This window comes from Anomaloglossus baeobatrachus, chromosome 6 (assembly GCF_048569485.1).
Source record: "Anomaloglossus baeobatrachus isolate aAnoBae1 chromosome 6, aAnoBae1.hap1, whole genome shotgun sequence".
Classification (NCBI taxonomy): domain Eukaryota; kingdom Metazoa; phylum Chordata; class Amphibia; order Anura; family Aromobatidae; genus Anomaloglossus; species Anomaloglossus baeobatrachus.
This window is the reverse complement of record NC_134358.1, coordinates 386,171,728-386,187,487: the sequence shown is the minus strand read 5'-3', so window position 1 is coordinate 386,187,487 and position 15,760 is coordinate 386,171,728. Positions and strand designations below refer to the sequence as shown.

The 15,760-nt window shown below is 40.2% G+C and overlaps 1 protein-coding gene across 12 annotated transcripts in view; it reads right to left on the bottom strand.

The window, feature by feature from the left end:
• Nucleotides 1-879: 879 nt before the first annotated feature.
• The window catches only part of ITPRID1 (ITPR interacting domain containing 1), a 347,534-nt gene continuing 332,653 nt past the window's right edge, over nucleotides 880-15,760 (bottom strand). For all 12 annotated transcript variants that reach the window (XM_075315082.1, XM_075315081.1, XM_075315078.1 and 9 more), the window contains 2 exons: nucleotides 10,676-10,906; nucleotides 880-4,283 (listed from right to left, as the gene is read on the bottom strand). In XM_075315082.1, the coding sequence (XP_075171197.1) occupies nucleotides 4,248-4,283; nucleotides 10,676-10,906 (267 nt within the window). In that variant the 3' untranslated portion in view covers nucleotides 880-4,247. The remainder of the gene's footprint in view (nucleotides 4,284-10,675; nucleotides 10,907-15,760) is intronic.

The window sequence follows — 15,760 nt, the reverse complement described above, 5'->3', positions numbered from 1 at the left end:
CCAGGCGTGCTCCCTCCTTGCTGCAGCAGTGCTCAGAACTTCTGGTTTACAAGTTGTCGGTGTCAGCATTATTGGACTGAGTGAGTACGCAGTGACCCTTATCTCCCCAACGGTATCCCTCCGCCAGCATCACCGAGCCTCGGGGCATTTCCCCCCTACCCACGGAGGGGTTAAACACCTTGCTGCCATCCCATCGCCACTGGATGCTCCCCAATGGCAGCGGTGGTACTCCACCTTACCAGACACCGTGGGTGGCATCACAAACTTTGAACATACAATCACCTGTAAATACCCCCTTTTTCATTTCGAGTGTCCGCGTGACCCCCGGGTCCGGAGAACCCCTCGAGCCATAGCGGATTTGGATCCGAGCAGTTCCGGCTGCTGACACGGGGGCGGTACATGTGTCATTTTAGATAGTGTATGTAAACTTCTGGTTTCAACTGTAGATAATTTAGTGATAACGAATGTATAATTGGTGGAGAAAGGTTAAACTTTATGGACCTAAGTCTTTTTTTTAACCTATGTAACAATGTAAAAAGGAGCAGATAGTAAGTTAAATCTATTTCAAAATTCAACCCTAATAACAGTTAATCACCTTTGGCAAGCAAACATCTAAAATAAGCACAAACCCAGCCTAAACCCATACTATTAAATATAAAGCATATCTACTACATATGTTAAGGCCAGGGCTCACTTCCCAAAGTCATTCCCCCTGTTAGTTCTTCAGGGGTTCTGGCAAATTGTTTGAACCAAGTGCCCATATTAAGGCATTTCCCAATTTGCTCTGATTTGAAATCAACATTGAGCAGAAGTTTGGAGTACACTTCTTTACACCTCAATCACATATTTAGGACATTATCCCATTGTGTTACATATTGATTTATTAAATAGCACATATACACAGATTAACAATATATTGTAAGATTTTGCTGCGGTATTTTCTCCACTACAAAAGTCTTGTTACATTAATGAACAAACCAATAAGTGTTGCTTCTAGCAAGACTGAGTAAAACAGCAAACAAATCAATAAAATAAAAGACAGTAACATAGTCAAGTTGAAGAGCTTGTACATTTAAAGGGGTTGTCTGGTATGTTAATATTGATGGCCTATCCTTAGGATAGCTCATCAATACCATATTTGTGGGTGTGTGACCCCCAGCACCCCTGGCAGTCAGATGTGATCACTTACAGAGCTGCACAGCACAGCTCCATACTACATAGTGGGTATGTCCGGGTACTGTACATTCACCCCTATTCACTTGAGGTGAATCTGCAGTATCCCGCTGCGGCTACCATGCAGTTGACAGACTTCTGCTTGTCTGCTCTGAACTGGGAAAAGCTAATTGGCAAGGGTGGCGGGAGTTACACCCCCACGATCTGGTATTGATAATCTATCCTAGGGAACAACCCCTTTAGGTCCCAATTTATACAGTGGTCTTCACCTAGTAGTACATTAGGGTTTATCATTGATATCCCCTAAAAACTGAATTCACATGGGAACCCTAAAAGAGCCATGCACTCGAATTAACCTAACAAAGTCACTGTGTCTGATCTTTGACCTAGTAGTATTCTTTTTCAGACATGCATAAAAATGTGTTTGTTATGATGGAGGCCAGTATCCACAGTGTTTCAGTCATCTTCATTCAAGTGATTGGCTCTGTAAGGGCTCTTTCCATAGTAATACAGTTTTTTAGGGATAATGACAGAAACCCCAATATAGTACTCAGCATAGAGCACTGTACAATTTTGAACCTAGTCTGAGCTTAATTGCTCTACATAATTCAAAGGCAGTCAAAAATGAACATATTAAATGTAGTATCACTCTATACTGATGATATAAATCACTTATGGTCAGATTCACACTGGTTGGTATTTGGTACAGTGTTTTGTGGTTAATAAACAGTAGTGGATCATAATGAGAAATACAAAGAAAGTCCACCTATCTTTGTCCAATCCCTGATAGAACTACAATCAATGCAATAAAATTGCACCATTTTTAGTTACTTTTAAAGGCAACCTTTTAGCAGGTTTTTGCTATGTAATCTGAAGACAGCTTGATGTATGGATTAATACAAAGATTTCAGTGATGCTTCTCTTATCAAACCTTAACAGACTAGGTCAGCTAGAGATCAGCTAGTCCGTCACGCCACCTGCTGTGATTAGCAGCTCACTGTCTATAGACATTGAATATACAGAGCCTGGTATGGGTGGGGACAGCTTTCACAGCTCTGCTGCATTGCTAAATGTAAAACGTAATCTAAGTGATACATTGTTGGATTTATGGTCTCTTTGTCTACATCATGCTGCTCTCAGATGAAGTAGTAAAAACCTGCTGACAGATTTCTTTTAAGGAGTCTATAGTTTGCACAGAAAGTCTAGCACCATAGAGGGGTACCGTATATCAGAAAGCCCTCAAGTCATGCATACCTGTAAAATGTTTACCTGCTGCTAATAGAGAGGTTTTATAATCTACTACCCTATTTTTAACGTGTATGGATACAGTGAAAGGTGACTTTAAAGAGAAATGTAAATACCATTTTGTAATACAGTGTACGTAGTGCTACCGGGATCTCATTCATTTGTTACATATTACAATTCAATAATCTACAAATCAGAGCTACCCTAGCACAAAATGTGAGAAAGCTCAGCCCATTTTATATAATAGCCCAGCATCCCAGATGCTTGAACATGTTCGTCATTGAGTCGAGATCCCAAATTGGGCATGAACAGCCACCGGCCCCATGTTCCTAAAGACTGCCGGAGGTCAATCTAAGCTTGCGCCACCAAATGTATCATTTTGCTGATGACTGCTGAGAGATGACTGTGTGCAAGCACTGCCTGCAGCAAGGGCCGCACTAGAAAACTCATACAAATGCGCAGGGGCCACAGCAAACCGAAGACTCTACCCCTGGCCCTGCACCAATGCTCAAAAAGATTATTGCACCAAAACTTCTAATGTTAATTAAACAAGAATCAGGCTGGACATTCCTTCACTACAGGCATCTATTAAATCAGTATACCAGCGCCATTATGGTCATATACAGGCTAAATCCATGACACATTTACTTTAAAAAGAAAACAAAATATGAAATAATCAGGGAAGCGGTGGCAAAATCAGGCACTTTTCACCTTGTGGCAAGTCCTCTTTAATATTTTTTTTTATTCTGCTATCGTGTAGATGTTTCTAAAAAAGGATCTCCTTTAGGCAATATTCTTTAGGTCAAACATGTTAATATTTTATAGATTAGCATAACACAAAGCCAATGAATCATCACTTTTTAGTCATTTTTCTAAATCTCTGTATACTGGTGCACATACGTAGAATGGTAGTTCATACCATTTTGTCACATATCTCAGGATAACCTACTGCCTCCCCCTTTACCCCATTATTCGTATGAGAGAATGGCTGTGCAAATGTCCGGCTGTTTCCTGTAACTTGTTTGCTACTAATGCTGTAATTATAGAATTCCACACGTCAAAAGTATAAATGGATAGAATTAGTTTGTGCTGAGCTATAGATTCGCTGACTGAGTCTTATTAGTTCTTACTAGATTTTTATAAAAAAGATTGCATATTCCTTATAATTGTATATGTATTTATTTCATCTCTTAAGATGCTAATGTATATTTCTCTACATACCAAGGCAACTAACTTCATGAACACCATGTGATACTTTAGAACTCCACAATACTGTATGGAAGAGTATGGGGTCTGTCCAAGCAGTAAAGGAGATCTTATACTTAACGTGAGCCACACATCTGTCCAGATAGAGCAAGATATTCAGTGACGGGCAGGGGAACAAGGAAATGTAACTGAACTGTGTATACTTTTTATTTTTTTATCACTTTACACCATTCTGTAACTGTAAACAGAAAACTGGTTAACTTTAATTATGGACTAAAGACATCTAATTAATTTTATTTTATAATGTGAAGCCCATAACAACATCTGGGCTTTATAACTGTTCACTACAAGATGTTTTCCTCTAATCTTTTATGTGAAGAGAACTTTATTTTATTGCTAGGCATCCTAAATTTACTGACTTGTCCCTCTGAAGTTCCTCTGGATCTCAGCAACTAACCCATCTACAATGCCAGATTACTGTACTGAAAGATACTAAAACTGATGCATGTAGCATGATAATCTAGTCCTGACAGTGCACTCTCTGATCTGTGAATGAAGGTCTCCTTTGTCGGCATACTACATATCTTGTAGGTTGATTGATTGATGACTAAAGTCCATTTGCTTCATGAGTTGTTTAATCTTTGGAAGGTTTTCTTGATCTATAAAGAGAGGAAAAATAAGCTTCATTAGAGATGCACAGAAACATACAACATTCTCCATCAGTAAAATATGCGCCTTGTTGATCAGGACGCTCAGTTGGGCTTCACTCTTGACTCATGACTGAATGTAAAGACTCATTAATCTTGAAAATTGAAATTCATGTTTTCGCTTAAACTTATACATCTAATTGCTCTCAGTTTAATTTAGTTGACTGAGGCTGCTCTGTAGATCCTGTAATATCTAGTAGAAATTAGGCCACAGCTAAAGCCCCAGCTGGTCATCATGACCATTGAGCAAAGCAGACATGTTCTACTTAGAAGTCATGATAGTAAATACTATTGTTAAGTGCTATTTACTTATAAAATGACAATTAAGCAATAATTGAATTTGTTACACAAGAGACTGTAAAGGAAATTCTCAGACAGCCACTAACAATGCCTATGGATATTGTGCCATATATTGCAAGCTATTATAGGAAGTCATCAAAGCACCTCTCTGAAAATGTAATTAAATAAATAAATAAAATAAATAATATACATTTAAAACTTAAACATTTCTCTCAATACCATTATTTAGCAAACAAGTATGCTTTATCTATGAAACCCATTAGGATTTTTAAAATGGCAGCTGCCATCAATTACAACCCATCCTAGATTTCAGATGACACGCAGTAGGACAGACTGCATAGAGTATAACTGCTGAAGACTGATGTTGGGTCAGAGCAGCGTCCTGTCAGGCATTGTGAACTGTATTCCTCTGTTTAGTCAACCTGACAGGGACACTAGGTGGAGAAGATTAACACATTTCATTAGCTGACTGAGAAAGAACATCCATCTCAGTCAGTCAGCCTGACAGTTCTAGTATGTCTGTTTTGTGATTCTCACAGCCATGTCTCCATGTCTTCTGAAATCTAGGATGAGTGGTACAATGATATAGATGTCCGTTGCCATCTTTTAAATCCTGACAGAGTGCACTAGCTAAAGCATATCTCTTTGCTAAATTTCTTGGAGAACTCCTAGCTGTTAAAACTAGGGAGAAGGAGGCATTAAAGCAGTGTTCCTCAACTGTCAAGACTGAGAGGAGACCTAATAGCTGTCTACAAATATCTCAAGGGCTGTCACAGTGTACAGTCATGGCCAAACGTTTTGAGAATGCTACAAATATTAATTTAATTTTTACAAAGTCTACTGCTTAAGTTTTTCTAATGGCAATTTGCATATACTCCAGAATGTCATAAAGAGTGATCAGCTTAACAGCAATTACTTGCAAAGTCAATATTGGCTAAGAAAATGAACTCCAACCCCCAAAACACATTTCAACATCATTGCATTCCTGCCTTAAAAGGAGCAGCTAACATTGTTTTAGTGATTGTTCCATTAACACAGGTGTGGGTGTTGATGAGGACAGGGCTGGCGAACAATCAGTCATGATTAAGAAAGACACCACTGGACACTTTAAAAGGAGGCTGGTGCTTGGTATAATTGTTTCTCTTCAGTTAACCATGGTTATCTCTAAAGAAACACGTGCAGCCATCATTGCTCTGCACAAAAATGGCCTAACAGGGAAGAGTATCGCAGCTACAAAGATTGCACCTCAGTCAACAATCTATCGCATCATTAAGAACTTCAAGGAGAGAGCTTCCATTGTTGCCAAATAGGCTCCAGGGCGCCCAAGAAGGACCAGAAAACGCCAGGACCGTATCTTAAAACTGTTTCAGCTGCGGGATCGCAATGGCAGCAGGCTTGTGTGAGTGCTTCTGCACGCACTGTGAGGCGGAGACTGCTTGAGCAAGGCCTGGTTTCAAGGAGGGCAGCAAAGAAGCCACTTCTCTCCAGAAAAAACATCAGGGACCGACTGATATTCTGCAAAAGGTACAGGGAGTGGACTGCTGAGGACTGGGGTAAAGTCATTTTCTCAGATGAATCCCCCTTTCGATTGTTTGGGACATCTGGAAAACAGCTTATTAGGAGAAGAAGAGGTGAGCGCTACCACCAGTCTTGTCTCATGCCAACTGTTAAGCATCCTGAAACGATTCATGTGTGGGGTTGCTTCTCAGCCAAGGGAATCGGCTCTCTCACAGTCTTGCCTAAAAACACAGCCATGAATAAAGAATGGTACCAGAATGTCCTCCAAGAGCAACTTCTCCCAACTGTCCAAGAGCAGTTTGGCACCCAACAATGCCTTTTCCAGCATGATGGAGCACCTTGCCATAAAGCAAAGGTGATCACTAAATAGCTCATGGAACAAAACATAGAGATTTTGGGTCCATGGCCTGGAAACTCCCCAGATCTTAATCCCATTGAGAACTTGTGGGCAATAATCAAGAGATGGGTGGACAAACAAAAACCAACAAATTCTGGCAAAATGCAAGCATTGCTTATGCAAGAATGGACAGCTATCAGTCAGGATTTGATCCAGAAGTTGATTGAGAGCATGCCAGGGAGAATTGCAGAGGTCCTGAAGAAGAAGGGTCAACACTGCAAATATTGACTTGCTGCATTAACTCATTCTAACTGTCAATATAACCTTTTGGTACTCATAATATGATTGCAATTATATTTCTGTATGTGATGTAAACATCAGACAAATACAATTAAAAACCAGAGGGCAACAGATCATGTGAAAATATAATTTTGGTGTCATTCTCTTTTGGCCATGACTGTAGAGGGATCAGCCCTATACTTATTTGCACAAGGAAAAACTTGAAACAATGGAATGAAACTGATGGGGAGGAGACACAGATTAGATATGTGAAGTGGGGGTGATCAATAAGTGTGACAGGCTCCCACCAGAGGTAGTGAGTTCCCCTTCAATGGAAGTCTTCAGAAAGAGACTGGACAGACATCTGTGTGGGATAATTTAGTGAATCCTTCTTTGAGCAGGGGGTTGGACTAGATGACCCAGGTGGTCCCTTCCAACTCTACCATTCTATGATTCTATGAACTCCAGTTTACCAGAGCCACCAATAGATTGTCTGGATTTCCTTAGTATTGCACAGGTGATAATTCCTTCACCCACTCAGGTAAATAATTTCATCACCTATATACTACTAATGGAATTCTGTACACATGATCTGTTGGTGGCTCCTGAGGACTGGAGTTGAAGAACACTACATTAGAACATTTTTCTTTCAAGTATAATTAAGCTTATTGTGCAAGTGGAGAATCCAAACATTGTAATTCTATCATGCGATTTGAAAAAGATGAGCACATTTTTTTTAAATTTGAATTTGCCAGCTTCATTGAATTTTTTCCCAAAAGATATAATTTGCAGCAAATCAATCGATTTAACCCAAAGCTTCTAATTGCCCTGGGTTTAATAGGACTGTACGACATACTTTTCAAGCTCCTAAATGCAAAGACTGACCAACTATTGTAAAACTGACCTCAACATATCTGGCTATAGGAAATCGATGATAAATATTATTCACTGTTGTGTTGTCACACACTATCTTTAATGTATAGTATGTTGTTTAAACTTTTCTCTCCATATTTGTCTTGATAAGCTGTGAGCTCTAACGTTTTCTCACTACTGAGACTACAAAATGTCTGCTGCAATCCCTGCCACTGCTTTTATGCAGGCTAAAGTAATCTTCCTGAGTCGCTATGCTATGCCATGTAACATGATAGTTGCGAGGCATTATCGGGAAGCCTGTGCAGATGCTCCACATTTCATCTGAGCCTTCTCTGGCATATTTATCTTCTGACTTTTGGAAAATGATGGTATGCATTGTATTTGCAATTTCTAATAAAATCACAAATTGTTTGAATTCGTAAGATCAAATAAATGTTTTAAGATTTGACACAAAATCAAATTGTATTGAATCAATTTGCTCATCTCTACTTTTTGAGCTTCCATAGTGTATACATTGTGCAATCATGTTTTGGAAATAGTGATTTCCAACATTTAGGTTACTAGATAACAACTGAACTTAAGAAAATTTAGTTTTGCATACAATTATATTGTGTAAAAAGCTAGACCATACAGAGATTGTCTGTGTACATACAAGAACAAAGATCACTGGAAGTGATGATATAGCAGCCGGAGAGACCTACTCTCAACATCATTGCATCTGAATAGAATTACAAAAAAAGACAGAAGAATGTCTGTAAACCTACACCAACAGATCTATGGGTAGATCCGCAAGATGTTTGCAACAACCCCCCTGTCAAGTGTCTTCAAATATTGTATGCAAATGTACCTACAATAATTAAGGCTTTGATGATGCCTTGAATGCAAAAAGCAGTCACAGAAAACTTTCATTTGACTTAAGGGTACTTTACACGCTGTGACATCGCTAGCCATTGCTAGCGATGTCGTGCGCGATAGCACCCGCCCCCGTCGCTCGTGCGACATTTGGTGGTCACTGCCGTACATTATCGCTACAGCAGAGTCACACGCACATACCTGGTCAGCGACGTCGCTGTGACCGCCGAACAATCCCTCCCTCAAGGGGGAGGTGCGTTCAGTGTCATAGTGACGTCACTGCGGCGTCACTAAGTGGCCGGCCAATAGAAGCAGAGGGGCGGAGATGAGCGGGATGTAACATCCCGCCCACCTCCTTCCTTCCGCATTGCCGGTGGACGCAGGTAAGGAGATGTTCGTCACTCCCGCGGTGTCACACATAGTGATGTGTGGTGCCGCAGTAACGACGAACAACATCGTACCGGTGGCAGCAGCAATATTAAGGAAATGAACGATGTGTCAACGATCACCGTTTTGGAATGATTTTGCGATTGTTGATCGTCGCTCATTAGTGTTACACGCTGCAAAGTTGCTACCGGCGCTGGATGTACGTCACTAACGACGTGACCCCGACGATATATCGGTAGCGATGTCGCAGTGTGTAAAGTACCCCTTAGATTTCTCTTTTGCTCATTCTCATATGGGATGTCAGTGATCTGCAATTCCAAAGGGAGCTGCCAGTAGTGGATATTGATGATTTGCATGCCAGTGTGAATTCTGCCCTGGAGTAGAGTCCTCAGACAACCATTAATGACCTCATTCATATAATGCCAATGAGTGTTAAGGCTGCTTCACACGCAGTGACATCGCTAGCGATGTCGCTACCGAAAGCAACCTCCCCAGTCGTTTGTGCATCACGGGCAAATCGCTGCCCGTGGTGAACAATATCACTGGTACGCATCACATGAACTTACCTTCCTAACGACGTCGCTGTGGCCGGCAAACAACCTCTTTTTTAAGGGGGCGGTTTGTGCGGTGTCACAGCGACGTCACATAGCGGGCCGCCAATAGAAGCGGAGGGGCAGAGAGCAGCCGAATGAACGTCACTCCCACCTCATTGCCCTAGGATGCAGGAACGCTGTTCGTCATTCCCAGGGTGTCACACGTAGCGATGTGTGCTGCCTCAGGAACGATGAACAACCTGCGTCCCAAATGAGCAACGATATTTCAAAATGAACGATGTGTCAACAATCAACGATTTGGTGAGTATTTAGGATCGTTAGCAGTCGCTCGTAGGTGTCACGCATAATGATGTCGCTAACGAGGCCGGATGTGCGTCACGAATTCCGTGACCCCAGCAATATCTCGTTAGCGATGTTGTTGCGTGTAAAGCGGCCTTAAGTGAAAATACTTTTGCACATGGCACTCATAATTCTAGTGTTGCAATTTCAATGTTTAGGAGTGTGTTTATATAGATAAAAAAAGAAAATATAATATATTTATTTGCTTTCAATGGTCTGTTGTGAATAAAATATGGCTTTACGAGACATGTAAATCATTGCACTGCATCTATCTGTCTATCTATCTATCTATCTATCTATCTATCTAGTTTTCATTTAATGCTCTTTGGCAGCCAATAACATTCATACAGGCAGGTGGTCTGGTCAAAGCAGGAGAAATGTTATTATTTTCATAAATCTAACAATATTTATTTTTCGAGCTCAAAAGTAACCAGAAGGAAATAACACAGTTCATACAGCAGTATGGGCTCACCCATTCAGATAATTGTCCAACTCTCTGAGATTCTATCAGAGATTGACAAGCACTATAGGTAAGGATGAGCGGACCTGTGAATGTTCTGGTTTGGCCAAACTTTAGGTAAAAGTTACATTGGTTTGCAGGGCAAATGTCCTGCTCTTACCCCCTTTTTGCTTCCTTTTGCAGCTCCATAGCCATTACTGCAACCACTTTACAGCATCAAAGTTCGGTCGGTTCGACAATGAGTTCTATTGGATTTTTTTCAAATTAAATGGAAAAAATGTCTAACTTTCACCTTCTGATTTGTGTTCTTTGTTCTGTTGTGAATAACACATGGCTATAAGAGATTTTCAAATCATCGCATTCTTGTTTATCTTTACATTTTACACAACCTCCCAACTTTTTTGGAATTGGGGTTGTGTATGTCAAACATCAGTTTATGACTTACATTTTGTAGAAAAGTGCTAAGGTCAATCTTCTGTGACTGAGTTATAGTTTCTCCCTGGTTCACTGGGGTGCCTTGATCTTCTTTGTTAACTGTACAAGATGAAGTAGATGGTAAACTGTTGGTCCTATGTAATCTTCCATAGTGTTCCACAGGACTCCTATCTTGTTCACAGTTATAAAGCTCAAGCTCCGAATACAATCTTGATTGTTCTTCCAAAACCTCTTCAAGTTGCTTGAAAATTAAATGAATGTATGTTAAATAAATATACATAGTACATGATAAGATTAATTTACTAGATACCTGTATTGAGAAGTGTAACAAATATACTGAACTAAGTCAAAAGTTCTTATTTTACACAGTGGGGAGATTCGGATTCTATAACTGGTAAATGTACAGATCAGTTATGCATGGTACGGTTAATATTTTATTTATCTGGTGCCCATGTATCAATGATTGATGATCTTTTCATCTCTTTGATCAGAAAAGAGACTGTATATGTAATATATTAACTAGTGTTTGACAGGTAGGAAAACTCTATAAAAATAATGTACATGGTTCATCATCAAGTTAAAAGGGGAAACTGATGAAAAGTTTCTATTTTTCATTAAAGAATTTTAAAGACTTTGAAAAGATGTAGTTTTCTTCTCCACTGATCACTACTACCCCAACTTATAAAACTGTACAATTTCTATGTTCCTTATGAACTGCATATCAGTATTCCTCTCTTTACTCCCAAAAATTCTTTGTTTTCACTTATATCTTGTAGTGACCCAATTACACTGTACTTATGCAGGGCGTCCAGGGATTCTGGCTGAATCCTGTCATGCTGCACTAGGAGAAACTAAAATTACAAGCAATGTAACTTCAGAGTGCAGTTAGCAGGTAAACCACCAGAGGGCAATAGAGTAGTCAGAATGCCGGGTCAGCAGCAGTAGGTCTCATTGATTGCACAGGGATAGACAAATCATGGTCATGTGATAGCCGAGAGTCAGAAGCTGAGGAGTCACAGATATAGCTGAAGGGAGAGACGGAAGTCGGAGTCAGGAACGTAGATACAGATCAGATGCTAGGAAGTCCAAGTACAAAGAAGGGAAGGATACACAGTAGTCAGGGACCAGGAAAGACGGACAAACAGAGGAGGATATGGGTCAGAATCAGGTAACAGTGATGCAGGAGAGATCGGGGAAACTCACCAGAGACAGTAATACACACTGCAGAGCATAAACTATCACTGGCACTGAACTGGAGGGGCAGCACCAGGATATAGTGTCCTGGTGAGCCAGGGAGGAGTTAACCTATGAGTCTAACATGACCAGGCCGGAATTGGGTGATATAATCGAACCACAGCAGCAGATATGGCCTGGATCATGACAAATCCCCTCCAAATAGGAAACAAACAAAGAACTCAATAGAGTCATAGACTGCAATGACACAAATGAAATTCAAATGAACTCAGTGCTTTTTCCCAGCTTTGATAATTATAATAATGTAGTCTATAAAATTTGTGAGCGCATCTTAAAATACCACTGGAAAAATACTCCATTTGTATTGTTGCCGTCTACGACTTTGTTGGAAGTTCCATCTGAATCCCATTTATTGGGAATAAGATAGAACCTCTGATTCACTGCATAAAAGGCAGAGTGAGAAGTTTCTCAAATAGTACTAAACCCTTTACTGAAATCTGCTGTTCAGTACAGACCAAAAGTTTGGACACACCTTCTCATTCAAAGAGTTTTCTTTATTTTCATGACTCTGGAAATTGTAGATACACATTGAAGGCATCAAAACTATGAATTAACACATGTGGAATGAAATACTTAACAAAAAAGTGTGAAACAACTGAAAATATCTTATATTCTAGGTTCTTCAAAGTAGCCACCTTTTGCTTCGATTACTGCTTTCCCCACTCTTGGCATTCTCTTGATGAGCTTCAAGAAGTAGTCACCAGAAATGGTCTTCCAACAGTCTTGAAGGAGTTCTTAGAGATCCTAAGCACCTGTTGGCCCTTTTGCCTTCACTCTGCGGTCCAGCTCACCTCAAACCATCTCTATTTGGTTCAGGTCTGGTGACTGTGGAGGCCAGCTCATCTGGCGTAGCACCCCCATCACTCTCCTTCTTAGTCAAATAGCCCTTACACAGCCTGGAGGTGTATTTTGGGTCATTGTCCTGTTGAAAAATAAATGATGGTCCAACTAAACGCAAACCAGATGGAATAGCATGCCGCTGCAAGATACTGTGATAGCCATGCTGGTTCAGTATGCCTTCAATTTTCAATAAATCCCCAACAGTATCACCAGCAAAGCACTCCCACACCATCACACTTCCTCCTCCATGCTTCACGATCGGAACCAGGCATGTAGAGTCCATCCGTTCACCTTTTCTGCGTCGCACAAAGACACGGTGGTTGGATCCAAAGATCTCAAATTTGGACTCATCAGACCAAAGCACAGATTTCCACTGGTCTAGTGTCCATTCCTTGTGTTCTTTAGCCCAAACAAGTCTCTTCTGCTTGTTGCCTGTCTTTTGCAGTGGTTTCCTAGCAGCTGTTTTACCATGAAGGCCTGCTGCACAAAGTCTCCTCTTAACAGTTGTTCTAGAGATGTGTCTGCTGCTAGAACTCTGTGTGGCATTGACCTGGTCTCTAATCTGAGCTGCTGTTAACCTGCGATTTCTGAGGCGGGTGACTCAGATAAACTTATCCTCCGCAGCAGAGGTGACTCTTGCTCTTACTTTCCTGGGGCGGTCCTCATGTGAGCCAGTTTCTTTGTAGCGTTTGATTTTTGCTACTGCACTTGGAGAAACTTTCAATGTTTTCCCAATTTTTCGGACTGACTGATCTTCATTTCTTAAAGTAATGATGGACACTCGTTTTTCTTTACTTAGCTGCTTTTTTCTTGCCATAATAAAAATTCTAACAGTCTATTGAGTAGGACTATCAGCTGTGTATCCACTAGACGTCTGCACAACACAACTGATGGTCCCAACCCCCTTTATAAGGCAAGAAATCCCAATTATTAAACCTGACAGGGCACACCTGTGAAGTGAAAACCATTTCCAGTAACTACCTCCTGAAGCTCATCAAGAGAATGACAAGTGTGTGCAAAGCAGTATTCAAAGCAAAAGGTGGCTACTTTGAAGAACCTAGAATATAAGACATATTTTCAGTTGTTTCACACTTTTGTGTTAAGTATTTCATTCCACATGTGTTAATTCATAGTTTTGATGCCTTCAATGTGAATCTACAATTTTCAGAGGTATGAAAATAAAGAAAACTTTGAATGAGAAGGTGTGTCCAAACTTTTGGTCTGTACTGTATATGTAGAAGATGTGTGTAGCAAGGTCACCAGGTGAGCCCACCTCATACCAGACAGGTAATGGCTGTGTGTTACAGCCAGAACCTGGCCCTAACAACCACTGGTTAACCTGTAAAATGCCACTGTCAAAATTCTGACAGTGGAATTTACAGTGTACTGGCATGGCGGTGTGTTGACACATGTCCCATCGACATGCCTGTGATGCTGTGATTGCAGGACACCGATGAGTTTCTATGACACCCAGGGGCCTGTTCAAGGCCTCTGCACCCGTTACTATGGCGCTCCCTTGAAACCCAGCCTGTGGCTCAGCTTCAAAGGTTAATATATGCAACAATACTGTAATCCAGATATGTGCGATCTATGAAAATATAAAAATAATTAACACGATTCATATATACTGTGAACAGAAAAAAAATTTAAAAATCCAAAATTGAATTTTATGGGATTACACAAAAAATGTTGAAACAAACAGTCAAAAAGTCAGTTTTATCAAAAAATGTTATGTATATAAACATCCTGTGCCACAAAAAATAAGTCCTCACGTGGCTCCATCGACTGAAAAATGAAAACATTACAGGTCATCTGAAAATGGCAATACAACCAAACATTTTTTGTCAAAAATCTGATTTTTTTTACCACTAAAATAATAGAAAAACTGGAAATGTATCGATGTAGTGATACTGACGAGGAGAATAATATTCAAGGTCAATTTTATCACACAAAGGGCATCATAAAAACAAAAAATAATGTGAAAATTGAGTTGTTTTTTTTTACTATTTCCACACACTTGCAATTTTATTTCCTCGTTTTCCAGTACACTATATGGTAAGATAAATGATGTAATTCAAAAGTACAACTCGTCCTGCAAAAAACAAACCATATGGACAGAAAAATAAAAAAGTTATGAATCTGGGAAAAAGGGGAGGAAAAGAGGAAAGGGCAAAAACAGAAATTGTCCTCATTAGTAAGGGGTTAAATGGCTGAAACCCTAGGGTAGGCCTCGTTCACACGTCAGTGAAAGCACCCACTTTTTCACTGATGTGTTAAAGGTGTGTATGTCCCTCCATGTGTCGTGAGTTTGGCACTCGTGTGATCTCCATGTGCTATCCGTGATAATACACGGCGATCAGGCACTTATACTCACCTGTCCACACCGCTGCTCTCCATGGTGCTGAAGTCTCCTGTGATGCTGTCTCCCCTCTGCTGCTGCTTCCACGTCAGTAGTGCAGTACATATTCATGAGCATAATTAGCCAGTCTGGAAGCAGGAGACAGCAGCGGCTGAAGACAGCATCACTGGAGATGGGTGAGTTTAAAAAGCTTTTTAATCTAAATGTATATGTTTTTCTGGTACGTGTTTCATGGCTCACACCATAGTGTGGTCCATGGGACATCAGTGATGCCAGAAAAAAACGGACATGTCTCCGTGTGGAGCACACAGACACGCATGTACACCACATGGAAATATGTCAGTGAGAAATCACTGATGTGCACGCAGACCCATTGATTTTAATGAATCTGCGTATGTTCATGATTCTGGTATATATAAAAACAGTAACATACATACCAGAATCACTGACATGTGAAGGGGGCCATAGGTAGTAAAGCAGGACCATAATATTAAGTTTGCAAAGGATTTAGTCTGTTACTATATAGACACATGGATTTCCAAAGACGTTGTGGAGACAATCCCATGAAAGATGTATAAGTAAGATTTTTTTATAAAGAAGTTACATTTTATAATTTTAAGTCAATGGAACAATAAAAATTTG